The sequence below is a fragment of the Acipenser ruthenus genome, chromosome 24 (assembly GCF_902713425.1).
Source record: "Acipenser ruthenus chromosome 24, fAciRut3.2 maternal haplotype, whole genome shotgun sequence".
NCBI lineage: Eukaryota > Metazoa > Chordata > Actinopteri > Acipenseriformes > Acipenseridae > Acipenser > Acipenser ruthenus.
Genome location: NC_081212.1, coordinates 28,525,874 through 28,541,594, shown reverse-complemented (window position 1 = coordinate 28,541,594; position 15,721 = coordinate 28,525,874). Strand labels below are relative to the sequence as shown.

Here is a 15,721-nt window from a genome sequence, read left to right as displayed (position 1 = left end):
GTAAAAGCATCAGGTACACAGGCACTGTACAGCGCATTGTTGTGTCTAAGCATCACACACAGTGCAGGTATACTATAGAACAGTGCTTTGAATAAAACAGGTGTGTTTTGACAAGTAGGAAAAGCAGAGGGTACTCCTGAATGCGATTATTAGTTATTCCACCATCGAGAACCCCAGTCTATAGCCATCCTCATCAGTGCAACAGAAACACCACTGCATGAAAGTCCATGGAGCATTCTGTTAATACAACAAGTGCAGTGTATAGAAGAAAAAGTCTGCTTGAACCTAAATGAAACAGTTGAATTCAGAGAATCGTTTCCCTTATTAGTTACAAAACTGAAAAGCAAACAATTTATTGCTTTCAGTAGTTGTTTGGTTAGTTTTGTAAAATGAGTACGACATGAAAATACGCCACACAGTCTTTCTCAAAGACTAGTTTAAAGCACAGAGACATCGAGAAAGACCTCTACTTGAGGTACCTGTCTAATCGTATAAGTAACTTTGTTTTTTGTTGCACTGCTGGCTTTGTTTTGTTCTCTTTGAGCCTGGAACGAGCCCAATTGAATAACCCAGGCTGCAGGCCGGCCCCTCCACACTGTGAGCTGACAGTGCTGCTCTCTACCAGCTCCTTGTCATGCACAAGGGTATTAACAACATCACGAGAGGTGACGTGCTTGCACTGCAAACTGCAAAACACCTCAAAGTGACTTTGTTGATACATTTAAACCAGTACAATCAATCACACCTCTCCGTTAAATGAGAAAGGAGCTGCATTAAAAAAGTGTACTTTTAAAAAGGACACTGTCAGTCAGGTTGGGACTATAAAGGTATGTTGGGGATTTGAGTCTCTACAGAAGATGGACTAGGATTCTGTTCATGCAGTGCGGTTTGGTGGGACAGCAATGTGCTATTGAAAGTCTTTAATGTCCCTGGTTGGAATTCACACAAGGTTAGTTCAATTGGCTGGGGGCTCTTTTAAAATGCCTGGGTCCCTCTGAAACAGTGGTTCCTTCAGGGCAGGTTTGGGGTACATTGACCACGAAGGCCTTCACGTTTCTAGTCTATTTGGTACCGTTCACAGACACTAAAATCAGGTTAAGCTGGTTGTGCAGCAGCATGCAAACAGTGTGAGGTATTGCTGACTGACATTAAATTGACACAAATAAAACAATACACTGCATGCTACCCTCTGTTACCCTTAACTAAACACCACAATACCTCCTATACAGTAAATACTTTTAAAATAAAACAAAATGCTTGATGTTATTGCCCCACTCCCTCCCACCTCTCCATTGTGTCTGAATACTTCAGATAGGACACACCCCAAGTCGTGCAGTGTCTCACAGTAACTCACTGAGCATGAAATTACAGTTTGACAATTGTAATAGTGAATTTAGAAGACGGCTTGCTCATTCTGTGTTTAATTTGCTATTCAACTACAGGTAGTTTAGGTCTTACACACCCAAAAAAGAACACCAACATACCTAGAAAGGCACTGTTTCTGGGTAGTCGTCTGTGTACTTTATCTGTAGCTCTGAATGAACTTCCCTTTGATTGTACTGACTTTCAAAGCACTTTCAGAAGTCTTTTATTGCATGGTGAGCTAAATCTTGCTTCCTTGCCAGGATTTTTAATACAGATCATCTGATAAGCTGGGGCCTGAAAAGCCATTCCCAAGCTTTATTAAAAGCTGTTTCCCTCTTGGTAAATGAATGGTGCTGAATTTGGTGTTTGACAAAGATAAGAGACAGGCAGCTCTGGGGACTTAAGGCTTCTATGTATCCAAAAGGCAAGACAGAATCACGATAATACAGCGCAGTAGCTTGCATTCACACTGCGTAGCCACTCTCGCAGTAAAAGATATTTCACGGTAATAGCGTGTTAAAATGCAGTCATTTGTTGGTAGTGCTTTAGTTTAAGTGATACATGTAGTAGAAGCAGACTTTTATAAGGGGCTCTACATTTCATAAGTTCACTGTGGAGCTCACGAGGTGTGGCCCTGCATCCCTAAAATGATCCCAGGGAATGACTGCCCAGTGTGTGTCACCCCCAAGGGACAATGTTTACTTCATCACTACATTCTTCCACTAAGAATACATTTTCAACAAAGTAAAAAGTGGTATGGAGGATTTTAGGTGCAATCACTCAACATGCCTACAGGACAGACTTGTCAAATATCAATCAGAATAAAATGGAACCAAACCTGCTTGACTCAATAAACATAATTCAATCGTAATAACCCACAGGCATTCTTCTGCACTAAAAAGACCATCGAGACCATCCCCCAGTCGTTACCAGCCCCTATTTCCTTTAGAAGAGTTGCTCAGTGAAGCCAGTTCTCCAGAACTGGCCACATATAGCGTCATTCCTGAAAGATTGTTCCCAGTGAAATAGCAGAAATTCGTATAGTCTTGGGTATGGAAGCATCTACCAACCAGGTGCCTAAGAACATCAGACTGAAACACACTTGTAGCAAAGAGATCATTTACTGGATTTCACATCCGAGTCAGGGATAGTGTTTGCACTTGATAATTCAAGGATTTCATCAAATGCAAGCTCTCTCTATGTCTCTCTAAGAAGCTTTAGAAAGTACACTAGTCCATTTTGGTGTTACATGTTTCAAGGTCTTACTGTAAAGATGTTTTTATTAAGGAAAGCGACATTGCAGGTTAAATGTGTAGGGCTTTTAAAGAAAACCACCTAACAAATGCTCTCTTGACATTATTTTTCCTTCATGCGATATTCTACAATGATAAAGATCAAAAGGATTCGTCTCACGCTAAAAATACAGTCTGGGAACTCAGTGCAGTGCTGAATCTCAACCAGCGAGTTCTGTATTATACTATATTTAAAGCCTCTATTTTAGGTACTGCAGCTCTCACAGAACAGACTCCCATAAGAACAGCAGTGTATTATTATTCATAGAATTTATGAAGCATTTAGTTTATCAAAAAAGAAGAGCTAGAGAAGGGCAAGAAGTTTCCACACAGACCTTGCCAGCGGCTGTAATGTCCAGATTAGAACACTATAAAGTTTAATTATCCATCTATGCATTTATTCGGCAGCGCGGGTTGTAAAAAGTACACATTTTAAAAAGAGCCGGTCCAGCACTATTCTGCTCCAGTCCATGAGAAGTGAGGGATGGAGAGGTTACAGTGTACAGTTTTGACTCGCAGTACAGTCATTAAAAACAGAAAGCTGTTTCTTCCCTTTTTTCAATGAGAAATCAAAGTCACACCAGAGCATTTCCTGAAGGATGTTTTTTTTTTTTTTTTTGTCGTACAAAAGATTTGGTCAATTAAAAGTTGATGACAACGTGGGTTGGCAAAGTAAATTTGTCAGGATTTCATGTACTTCATCTCCCTTTCCCTGTTTTTAAATAAATGTCTATTTTTGTCAAAGTATTCCAGCTCCTGAAACAGCCTTGAACGACATTTTGACAAAGATACACAGTGCTACTGATAAAGACCAATGCCCATGCCAAAAAATAAAATCTCCCCTTAATTGTAATTCATTACTCATTGTAATTCCATGGCAATGGAGGATGACAATGCTGCAGCTAATCAAGCCTGTCACAGAGCATGCAATGCAATCCCTGAAGTATGGACAAAGGGCTACCAAGGTGCTCTCGACTGTCCGCTTGTTTGAGAAGCACCTCAGGGTGCTGATGGAAGTGACTGCCCACCAGCTGCATGTGGAGAAGGGGTTGGAAATGCTCTACCCCGACCTGCTCCAGCACTCCCAACCTGTGCCAGTCTATGCATCCCAGCCATGTCATACTGTCACATCACACCATTCCCAGGACACCAGTGTGCAGATCAATACAATACTGTATCCCACCCACTGTGTCTTGGGCTTACATTACCCCCATAGCCCTGCCCTGCTTCAGCTTGTCTGAAAAATGACCTGAATATCTGAAAATCTCAAAGCCTGGGCTTAGTTACTGTTCTACAGACCCTGCTGTAGTATGGTAAAACCTGACCTGAAATGTCTGCTATGCCATGGTGGGCCTTATTTTCCAACACTGCACTGTTTGATGAAGCCCTCATACAAGCTAATTACTTACAGCTGAAGATCACAACATTTCAATTGGCTGTAAAGGAATGGCTGGGAGTTCTCACTCTATTTTGCTCAGTGAGTGTGTGGATGATATAATGTAACTCTGTTCGGTTAATTCCATCAATAGTAATTACCGCAGGTCTACTGTAAGTGTGTTGTGCATTATGGTATCATGTAACTCATTTTGTAACTCTGCCAAACAGGAACACATTCTCCCTCTTGCATTGAGTGTTTGTAAATAAACAGTATCTATAAGATGAAGTGAAGCAGAGTAGTAAATGGTTATTTCATATGGTAATGTTTGCACATACAGTACTTCATAGAATCAGCTATATAAACACTAGGGTTGTCACCTGTCCCTGTTTCCCTACATCGTGTCCAAATTTAGGTAGAAGTGAAAAGTGTTTTCCTCCTTAACCCACCTCATGGAAAAGTAGGTCAGGCTTCATTCGACTCTGATGACAAAACGTGTAGGTGTAAGATTCTTATCTTTGGGGGTCATTTCTCTTACAGTAGTCCTGTACTGATGATACGCCATGCTTTTACAAGGGGTTCAGCAGGACATGTCCTGCCTGAACTTCAGGGGCTAAGCCACAGATGAGCTGCAGTGCTTTCATTGGATTTGCTCCTTGAAAGAAGTGAAATTCCAGTGTTTGTAAAAGCGTTTTTCTTTTCAGAAATTGAGAAGAAACGTAAGGAGAAATGATTCAGTTTGGGAACATGCGTAAGATACATACGCAGTCTTTATTAAAGATCTAGGTGAAAGGAAGTGTGAAACTAAACTCATTCAAGTTTAAATGTCATGCCCACAGACTTGTATAACAGCAGCACAGTATTACACACATCCTATCTGTGTGTTTTCAAGGTCTGGACTATCACCTGTGAGAGGAAGTTTCTTTTCCACTGATTCTAACAGGTAAGCCTCCCCAAAAACTACAAAAAAACCATTAGATATAAATCATCTGGAAGGTGAGGCAATGCGGCAATGACATATCTGTGGCTAGATGCTAACGTGACAAAAAAGGCAACAGTGCATCTGTGTACGTGTGCTTTTGATGGATCTGTCACCCACAGGAAACTAAAAGAACCACAGAATTTTTTTTTGCACGTATGTCCTTCTATTTTAGTAATACCAAATAACTGCTTTTTATTTTGCTCATGTGACACATACCTGTATATGGAACAGCGACACAAATTAAGTGTTTTCTAGCATACATTTAATTATTATATACCTAATGGAGCGTTGGACACAGCCAACAATGATGTAGAATTTCCAGCTACGTCAGATAAAATGTCCATGCGCTAGAAACCAGCTAAAAGAATTGATTTTAAAATAATCCCGGATCTTGAAAAGTAAAGTATACAAACTTTACAAAGTCTGTGCAGATGGGCTTCACAGTCTAGCAAGTTTTATGTTTTTGTCTTGTGATCTTTTAACTGGGCTGGCTCTTCCTACTCTCTCTCTCTCAATATATGTAGAGCAGGCAGCAGGGTTGAAAGGTCACATTCTCACATGATGTGAATGGAATGACGATGCCAGTTCAATGCCAGGCAATTATTATTGCCCAGACCAGCTCAAAGTAAGCTCAGGATTTGAGAAAGACAGTGAAAATAGAGAAAAATTGTGATTACACAATATCGATGTAACGGAAAATAACACTCAGAATGATTGCATAAAAAAAAAAAAAATTTGAAATGAAATGGCAATAGATTATTTTTGTAATGTCGTCGATAAGAAACCTTAAGCATGTATCTCAGTTTGCCTACAGTAGTTGTTCCCCTTGCTAGCAAGGCTTTACAATATACAGACACTTCACAGAGTTACAGTGAAGACTTGTGAGGGGCTGGAAATCTGCAAAGAGCCTTATACGAACGTACATCAGAGTGTTTCTGTAAATGGATGCTAGCCAGACGGTATACCCACCCTGGAATGCCACATTACATTTCTTTTTTTATTTTTTAGTCAGATACTTCCTGTACAAGCTCTCACTGTTGTGCAATTGCGTGTGCCAGAGCATTTTAAACTTAAATCTTAATTATATGGAATGACATATATTGCCATGTCTGCATGCCGTTCACCATGCATGCTTGTGCTTTCACTGCGCTTTACTATTCCTGGCTTTGCATTCACCATGATTTACTGCACTAACTCTTTATCAAGATTCCAGTTCCCCTGTTTCTATTCTCTTCCACACACAGCATGACATAGATAGGTGAATGACTACACGCAGAAGAATGAATGTAATGTTGGAGCTGAAGCAGAGATGAGAGGCTGAGTCAGTGTAGTGAATGGGGTGGGGCTCAATATAAACATTTCATTAGTACAGTAACTCTTTCTAATGGCTCTCTAGTGTAGTAAACGCATTTTCTTTTAGAGGAATAAAAAGAACTCTCCTACGGGAATACCGTGTGCAGTTTTAGTCTGCGTGGGGGGAAGGTTAAGCCTAGATGACTCACTCACAGTAACAGACTGTCTGTGCGTTGTACAGGAACAGGAATCACCCGCAGTAATATTTATATGTCATGGAACGCATTCAAAAGGAGTTGCTAGGAAATGCTAAACACCGGCCGTCCTTTTCTTTAGCAAAGGCAAATCCAGCAGCCGATAACATAAAGTTGAGTTTGTCATTGAAAAGTTCAAAGCTTACAAATCTGTTCTAGCTGAACCATCATGTCAGTGGATGTATGTATCTTGGTTGGGTGTGGCTTAAACAGTAGGTAAAAAGAAGTTGAATGTGTCCGTTCATTTTCAGACATAAAGATCAGTAGTTTAACTTCCCACTATCACCTAGTGAAGTGACCTGTGAGGTCTTGAAAAGTTTTCTATACATTTTTTTCTCCTCTGTCTGTTTTTTTTTTCCAATCTAAAAAAAGTGTGACTTTTTGTATGTGTGCATACAGTCAGTGTATGTCAGTAGTCTTGTGTGCATTATTATTTGTTTGTTGAGCCTGTAATTATGTTCTTTGTGTCAATAGATTGCTTTTATTTATTTAAACACAGGATAATGTTTGTGCTCTTCATGATTTCCATACCTTGAAACACAGACTGGTCATAAGATCCAGCTCCACAAGCCTAGACAGCAGGACAGCCTTTTATTCACTTCATCCCAACATGCAGCAGTGAAACACAGCAGGAGTTGACATGGACACTGCTGTGGGAGCTGCAAAGCATGTTAGATTCTAATGTACATCTGCACACATGTATCAGTTATTTACATTTAGGGTGTGCGATATTGCCCTACAGATAACACACTGAGAACAGGAAGCATGTGTCTTTATGAATATTCTTATGAGCTGCATTCAACATCTGAAGCTGGTTTAAAAACACATTCTTAGTAACAGTCCTCTTTCTATGCAGTTGTCGGGCTCACATGTTTTAATGGAAGTCCTAGAAGTAACGTCTATGCAGCATCACAAGTCTAACGAATGATCAGTGTGCAAAGAGCAAAGCCACTTGTTTGAACTTTTTTTACTGAAGAATTAAAGGGTGTGGCCACAGCGTCTGACAGACTGGCTGTGTTCCTCACTGTGACTGAATCAAGAGCTTCAGTACATTACAGAACAGTAGAGTGTTTGCTAAATATCGCAAGCAATTCTAGAGCATGTTTTTGTCTGGTCCCTGTACTGTACATGTGATATCCTCCTGTGTGTGGTGGAAGGCGTCTAAAAATGCCCAAGCCACTAAATATATTTCTGCTTTGGGCTAGATCTTGTAACTTCAGATAACTCCAGTCTTAAGTGTCTCGCAGTTCCCAAACGTGGTTCAGCTTGAGCTAAGGGATCAGAATGGGGGTCATTAACTGATCACTACAGGGAATCTTATGGAGTTGTCATACCACCTTTCCTAAACACCTTTCCTATGGAGCGGGACTCCTATACCACAGGACCATTCAGCACAACAGGCCACTGCTGGCCAATATCTAGATGTGTGTTAACAACAGAACATCTGGTCAATGGAGCCGACAGTCTTCCACAGAATCACCATACTCTGCAGCTACATCGTCATCATAATTATCATAAAGCAGGAGTTAATTAAAGACTGGAGTTAAAGCTTTAAAAGTGTGGCCCAATAGGAAGTCTCCTGTGATGTCATGTGATGTTTTTGTTTGAGAGTTTCTAAAGATTAACCTATACATTGTTTGATATGATTATGTTTACTTGAGTTCCATTTTAATCAACCATCATTAATACTGATACTAACACACAAGACGCTCTGCAGAACACACCGATTAGGACTGCCTCTAGAAATGAGGACAAAGTCAATAATTATGATCCAGACTTCACTCCAGACATGATAGCAACATCTGTCAGAGCATGATCTCATATTCCAACAAATAACTCAAATACTTTGGAGTGCTTTGTGGAAAATTATCTGCTTTTATTTTTCTTACCCTGCTTTATTTCCTGGAGCCGCTGTACTTGCACAGAGTCTGCAAGATATTTCGATGTGGCAACTCTGCCTAATCATGCATGCGTGTGTAACATTTAGTACGCTTCACGCAGACACAGCCTACAACCCAATAACCTACTTTCGGATGCAGTACAACCAGGATACTTTGGCAGCACCTAAATATGTGTTAATATTTCAAGGAAATTACTTTCTTCTAAATACAAATACAGTTTTTTTTATTGCAAAACAGAGCTTACAATCAATACAATGTGGTTTCAGTCACATGAGTGGAGGGCAGGTTAGATTAATATGCTTATGGAAAATATGGGCTTGTAACATGTGCTTTAATGCAGTGTGTTTGGAATCAGTGTCACCTGCTGCAAGCTTTTAAAACAACCATACCTACACATGGTCTATCCTATATACCTGCATGCAGCAGCAGCTCTTGTAGGTGTTGGAGGATTGCTGGCATCCTTACACCTGACCAGTTGATTCTTTACAACCCCCATATCATACAGTGTATGTACCCCCAGTGAGATGTAACAGTACCTGAATGTGCTGTAATATTTGTTTCAATGCGTACTGAAATTCTCCCCTCTTAATAAGTAGGTTATTAACATGCACCCCCTGCCATCGCTGCAAACTGCAAAGCTATCAGTATGGACTGGTGGACTGCAACCGGCCCGTTTGTATCACAATATTATCACTGTTATCGAAACCTGTAGAATTTTCTAAATTGTAAATGTCTCCAAAAAATAAATCGTAATTATTGTTAAGGGACTTTCAACATTTCTCACTGTTCTACAGCAGTATGGGTGTGTTTATTTTATTACTGGGATATCGCTTCCCCGGCTGGAGGCTTCGGTGAAAGCTTCAACGGTGGCATCCTACGCGCTATAACGAACATGAACCAACAATGTTACGCAATGTTTGGGGCACCTTGCCGGATATATTACAAAAAAAAAAAAACGTGACTGCGACTGCCCATTAACAGGGATTTGGATAACTGACTGCAACATTTGCAGCAGCTTCCTGATAAGAATAGCGGTGTGTATAGTGAGAACACACGGCAATGTGCACTTTCCCATCGGAAATAATGAATGACAATGTGCATTCACTGATTACCATCACAGATAATGCAGCAGCACATCGAGAACCAAGAGCACCAAATGCATTTAAATAGATTTTGCATAACCTACGTATTACAATGGTGATAAACCTGTATACAAAACGCACGTCAAGTTTATTATTATTATTATTATTATTATTATTATTATTATTATTATTATTATTATTATTATTACTACTACTACTATGTTATTTACATGTATGCCTGAAACAGATAGCAATGAATCCGAATCTGAAAAGGTACTCACCAGGTAAGCACCAACAGTGCCCTGCGCCAGCATCAAAGCACATTCTGACACCAGGAATATCTTAATATTGGAAAAACACGAAGATTTCTTCTGTTGGTTATCATCTCGCTGGACGTCTCCTGTGCTCTGATCCGAATCCCTCTGCTTTTTAACCTTCATCCTTTTTATCTCCCGTCTACCCTACCTATCTCTATCTCTCTCTCTATCGGTACTGCAGCAGGGAGGTGAAAAAAAGCGAATTCCACTATCACAGTGACGGCGCTTCTCCTGGCTTATCCCTCCTTTCTCCGTTTCTCCGGTGCCGCTGCTCTTCTATCGCTATCGCGCTCCCTCGGTGTCACTGTACTGCACTGTAGATATTAGTATAATCACGTCAGCCTCCAAAGCTCGGTCCTCCGCCAGGTTCTGCTCATTGCCACCGAGACAAGAAAAAAAAACAAGACGACCAAACGGACCGACTCACAAATAGGCTCGCTGTGGTTACAATAATAAAGCGACCTTGGAGCATTTTTTCAGAGCGAAAACCATACACGCAAAGCCCGTAAGAGCAGCAGACTAGTCGTAGTTACAGCACTAGCAGTTATAACAGGGAGGGTAGTAGTGAGGCTGCTGTTGAGCAGTTTCCGCATGATATTTCCCTCGCTTGTCTGTGCGTGCGTGTGTGTGAGTGTGTTTCTCGGCTTGCTGTGCTCTCTCCCACCGCGAGTTTTGCGGTGGCGCTGTGCATGCTGCACCAAACCCAAGCAGCGGTGGCTACTATCCACGAAACGCCAACAGCCGCTCGGATGAAAATACAGGATTGATGCATTCTGTCAGCGTTAACGGGCGCAGAGCAATGCCACTGATGAAGCAAGATTGACTGTATAGAATGTATGTGTACTATATGTACATATGTATATACTTACCCTTACATACATGTTTACATACACACTGAATGTAAAAAGAATGTATTATTATTATTATTATTAGTCACGTTATGCAATCACAAACTGAAACAAAAATTCTTCAGAATGATGCTGTGCTTATCAGAGCTGTACAATACTGCGTAAACAGGAAGGAGATTATGACATTTTGGAATTAACTGCAACAAGCTAATGAGCCAATGAGCAATTCCTGGGAAAGACACCCAAACAGACAGACAGACAGACAGACAGACACGCACGCACGCACGCACGCACGCACTCGCACGCACGCACGCACGCACACACACCATATGTTTACTAGCCATGTTTTTTTTTTTGTTACATTATAAAAAAGATTAGAAGGCTTCACTGTCTTGATTATTTAATGTGTATTTAACCCAAATGAGAAACAGACTGCGGGGGAGGGCAGCTCATAAAAGTTACGATAACATTTATCTTCCAGCCACATATCCTAGCAGTATTGGCCTTCAATTGGCAGGTGTTGCATGCTTAATTGCCCATGCAAACGTCTCACTTTTTTTTGGTTTGTTCAAGTGTCTTTTTGCTTTAACTTTCTTGCAGTAGGTTTTGCCAGTAAGACAGTGTCCTTTGGAATCATATAGAAAACAGCGAGAGCGTCTCCTGATATGTGATACAGTGTGTGGGGTCACAGACCAGCGGCACACACTGACAGCTCTTCACATCTTGAACCCTCTGACGCGTGTAGTTTATTTTTTTAAGGAGGTCTGCTCTTTGCAGCTCTGCTTATAATAATCTCCTCCATGATGCCCTGTGTTACTAGTGCTGCTGAAAGTCTTCAAAAGGGAACTTGAACCCATTAACATGTGGGTCACAGCCTGGGCAGGCAGCCTAACCTTCAGTGTCACCATTAAAGATCCTCTCCAGGACTGCCTGTGCTGTCAGCCGTCTCCTGTCTATGACCTTCAACTGGCCACATTGGTGACCCCCAACTCTGACCTGACAGAGTTCTACTCTGAAGAACTTCCCAAGGTGCTCTGATACAAGTTCTCCTGGGGAACCTTTTTAAGGGTGCATTCAGTTTTATGCAAACAAACAAACAAACAACAAAACTTGGGGTTCTCTGTGATTTCTTCCATGAGACTTATAAATAAGTTTTTGTCTCTGATGTTCTTTAACATTAGGATTATCACTGCAATTACAGTAGCTGCATGCTGATTAGATACGTGCCCATCAGTTAAAAACCCCTTATATTACCTAAACTAGACGACAAACTGTAGCACCCCTTATAAAAATGTAATGCAGTATACAAGGGTAGAAGCATAGCAAAGTCTCAGAAAACATACTGAAACACATTTAAAGCATGGTTAACCATAGATAAGCATGATGATAGAGCCTTGTAAAAACCACATGGTATTGCTTGGTAAATATGTGACATAAGAACGGGAGAAGCATGCTCAACTGCAAGATTACTGTGCTAATGACCATCTCACAACCAGGAGTGATCCTTCTTCGTACTGCTCTTCTGCCATTGCATTACATAGAATCACACTATCACTCTAGTCCTCGTCACTTTTCAAGGAATAAGGAATGATGGGAAGAATGAGGTCTCGCTCCTATCAGGGTTATTTATACTTTTGTTTGCCAGTTAATGAGAGTTCCTATTCATTCCAACAAGAGGCTAACTGTATGCTTTCATCACTGGTGCTGCTGTGTGCCCACTGTTGAATTTTTTTTGCTGTACTTTTTTTCCCTGCGGCTATTGAGACAGTGTTTAAGATACATGTCATTTTCCACTGTCTGTAAATCCGTACATTTCTGTAGTTGTCTTTTTCTTGAATGCTGTACTGTCTGGGTTTGTTTGTGATGTATTCTTTTTGCAGAGAACTTCAGAATTATTCTGTGTGAGGGATACGTGTCTGGATGCTTTCTAGATAAAATACAAATTTGGAAAAGACTGTAATCATTTTGTTTAGTTTTTTTTAATCACAAATAGCCAGGTGATTAAGGGTTCTCACACTGAGTGAATTGTTCTATGGTACTATTCCACTATTCAACTATAGGAGGCTGTGTGGTCCAGTGGTTAAAGAAAAGGGCTTGTAATCATGAGGTCCCCGGTTCAAATCTCACCTCAGCCACTGACTCATTGTGTGACCCTGAGCAAGTCACTTAACCTCCTTGTGCTCCGTCTTTCGGGTGAGACGCAATTGTAAGTGACTCTGCAGCTGATGCATAGTTCACACACCCTAGTCTCTGTAAGTCGCCTTGGATAAAGGCGTCTGCTAAATAAACAAATAAGAAGAATTCCAAAAATGCACTCACATTCTATTCAGGTGAAATCAGCCTAACCCAGTAACAACAACTGACAACCTGTCTTGAATTGAGTGAAGCTGAGCTGAAGGATGTGTGTCTTTCATTTTGATGAACAGCTGATTGGTTTACACTGTGTGCACAAGGGAAACACAAAAGTAATCTGTTGTGATGATTTTAGGTGTAACCTCATCTAGATTGAACACATGCCATTGTGTAGGTGGCTCCTCAGCAGAAGGGAATTGAGAGTAAAACAGGCTACAGCAAGTACAGCTGGATACAATAATTTCCTTGTTTTATCTTCCGGACTGGGTTTACGTACAGTAGTGTGCACATTTATTGGAACACTTCAATATTTGTCATTTATATTGTTTATATACCTGCCTGCATGGAGACAATCACTTAGGTCTCAATCAGAAGACATCATTAGTGACTTTAAAATAGTAGTAGTAGAAGGTTAGGATCTCCATGTAGTGTAGCATCCATACCAACAAACTTTTCATAGGCCTGGTGGAAAAGAAGAGTCAGCTAGCCTTGGAAATGCATACATTACGGATGCAATCGGGCACGGCTGTATCATACAGATTTTAAATTGAAACCCACACCTCCAGTCTATTTTTCTATTGTGTCAGTATGCAGCTATGCTCTGCAACTCCCTTCAAAGCACAACAGAACCCAGCAGTGCTTTATTTGCTCTCGCAGTTTTATAGCTAAACAGGGAATATTGATATCGTGAGATCTTCCTCTGGAGAGTTCAAGGGCAAGCAGAGCCATGCCTCTTCTTCAAGAAATCTTCAAGGGAACTGCAAACACAGCATAGCAAACATCAGCTGGCTTTTATTTCCACTCCTTGTATCATGCAATTCTCCCATCTTGCACAATAATGTATCAATTATACAAACCAAGGCACTAATGCATATTGTTTATTAGCTAATATCTGCAATTGAACATGATTATGATCACATGCTAATGAGAAAACACTCCCAGGGTATAAATTAGGAAACAATACACCAGACATCCCTAGAGGTTACACCAGGGTCTCAGAGCACAGAGCAGGTTTTTAATTACGGGTGCAATGCGAAAGAAAGAAAGAAAGAAAGAAAGAAAGAAAGAAAGAAAGAAAGAAAGAAAGAAAGTGGTCAGGCTGGTGAATCAACACCAAGCTCCTTACAGTACAGTATTTGTATCTAGAGTAAACAAAACAAACTGACATAAATGATTACTTCCACGCCTTTCACAGTCGCAGGGACACTGGAATGAAAAGCCCTCATCAGGAATGCTGTTACATCAAGTGGTGATCCACCCCCTCCTCCTTACCACCCATTCGGAATGCAACAGCCTGATGAATCCTCTGTAAGCTTCACACCAGCTGGAATGTGCTTTACGTGATTCAAAACCCCAGGTACGAGTAGAAACCCTCAGGTGTACTCCTTGCAAGTCACACAGCGGGAGTCTGTTGATCTGAACAGAGGTAAGCGCGTCATTTAAATTCTTAAATTGGAACTTTTTTGTTTTACTTTACATATTTTTACACAATTTAACATAGAAATGCACTAAATATGTATAACCTTGCTATACAAAGCCTCTTTAAAACTATATACACAGTGTTTAGATCAATTGAATCAAGTGCTTCTGCATCCTGAAACCTCCATACCATGAACTGAGGAAGATAAGAGTGCGCTCACTGACGCAGAGTCTCTTAAATTCTTGAGTGATTGACATTATATTAGTCCAGTTTTTTTGAGCACAATCTCTATATAATTACTTCAAATTCTTGGTGTTTAGGAATCAGTTGAAATTCCTCCACATCCACGGTTCAGGGTTTTGCTTTGTTCACACCTATAATGATTTCTCTGCAGCTTGCTCAATGCAGTCAGGGCCAGCATCACTAAATACAGGTGTCCCCCTGTCTCTTATTGATTAAGACAATCTTCTTGCTGGTTCAAGTAATCTAAAAATATGTTTGAAATGAAAACAAATACAAAAATAAATTTTCTTTTTAAAGGAAAGATCCATGCATAGCCCTCACATGTGTACATCTCTCCCACATTTAGCCAGCTAATTCACTTTTGCCACAGTTAAAGGATAAAGAAGAAATACAACCCCTCCCCCACTGGTCATTTCTAAAATTCAATTAGAAAATTCAGCGACTAGGAGTCTTTTCAGAAGCAGACCCCATTGTTGAAAAAGGACATTAGTTAGGGAGTCTGGTAAATAATTAACCCTGGAGAAATATACAAAACAAACACAATATGCTATCAAACAGGGCAGAAATTCAATATCAGAAAACTCACAGAAAATGTAAGATGTCTGTTTGAAATGAAGGTCTTTCATTAATGCAAGTATATCTAGATAGTATTTATCAGGGAATTCATTGTAGCTGAAACCTCTTCAATTAGGAGTCAAGCCCCATCGGAATGAATGACAATGCAACTGCTTGTCCAATCTCACAGAGTGGCCTCTTGTTCACTTTGATAACCAGTTCAAACATGATGCCTTCAAACACACTGCCAGCCAAGGACTGAACCATCAGAGGCAGAGAATGTCAGAAACCAATGCTAAGCAAGTGCATTACAAATTAGCTTGCTTTTTTCACTTATAGTGCTCCCTCAGTCTCCTTACAGGGTTAGAGGTGTGTAGCTTAGATCCTCCACTATTGAGCTCATTAAAGCAGACCCTGATATGCGTGTGAATAATGCACTGTA

General features: G+C 40.5%; 1 protein-coding gene across 2 annotated transcripts in view; it reads right to left on the bottom strand.

Moving 5' to 3' along the window:
* Positions 1-10,580, bottom strand: part of LOC117429095 (solute carrier organic anion transporter family member 3A1-like) — a 54,111-nt gene extending 43,531 nt beyond the window's left edge. For both annotated transcript variants that reach the window (XM_034048273.3, XM_034048274.3), the window contains exon 1: positions 9,826-10,580. In XM_034048273.3, the coding sequence (XP_033904164.1) occupies positions 9,826-9,984 (159 nt within the window). In that variant the 5' untranslated portion in view covers positions 9,985-10,580. The remainder of the gene's footprint in view (positions 1-9,825) is intronic.
* Positions 10,581-15,721: the final 5,141 nt, after the last annotated feature.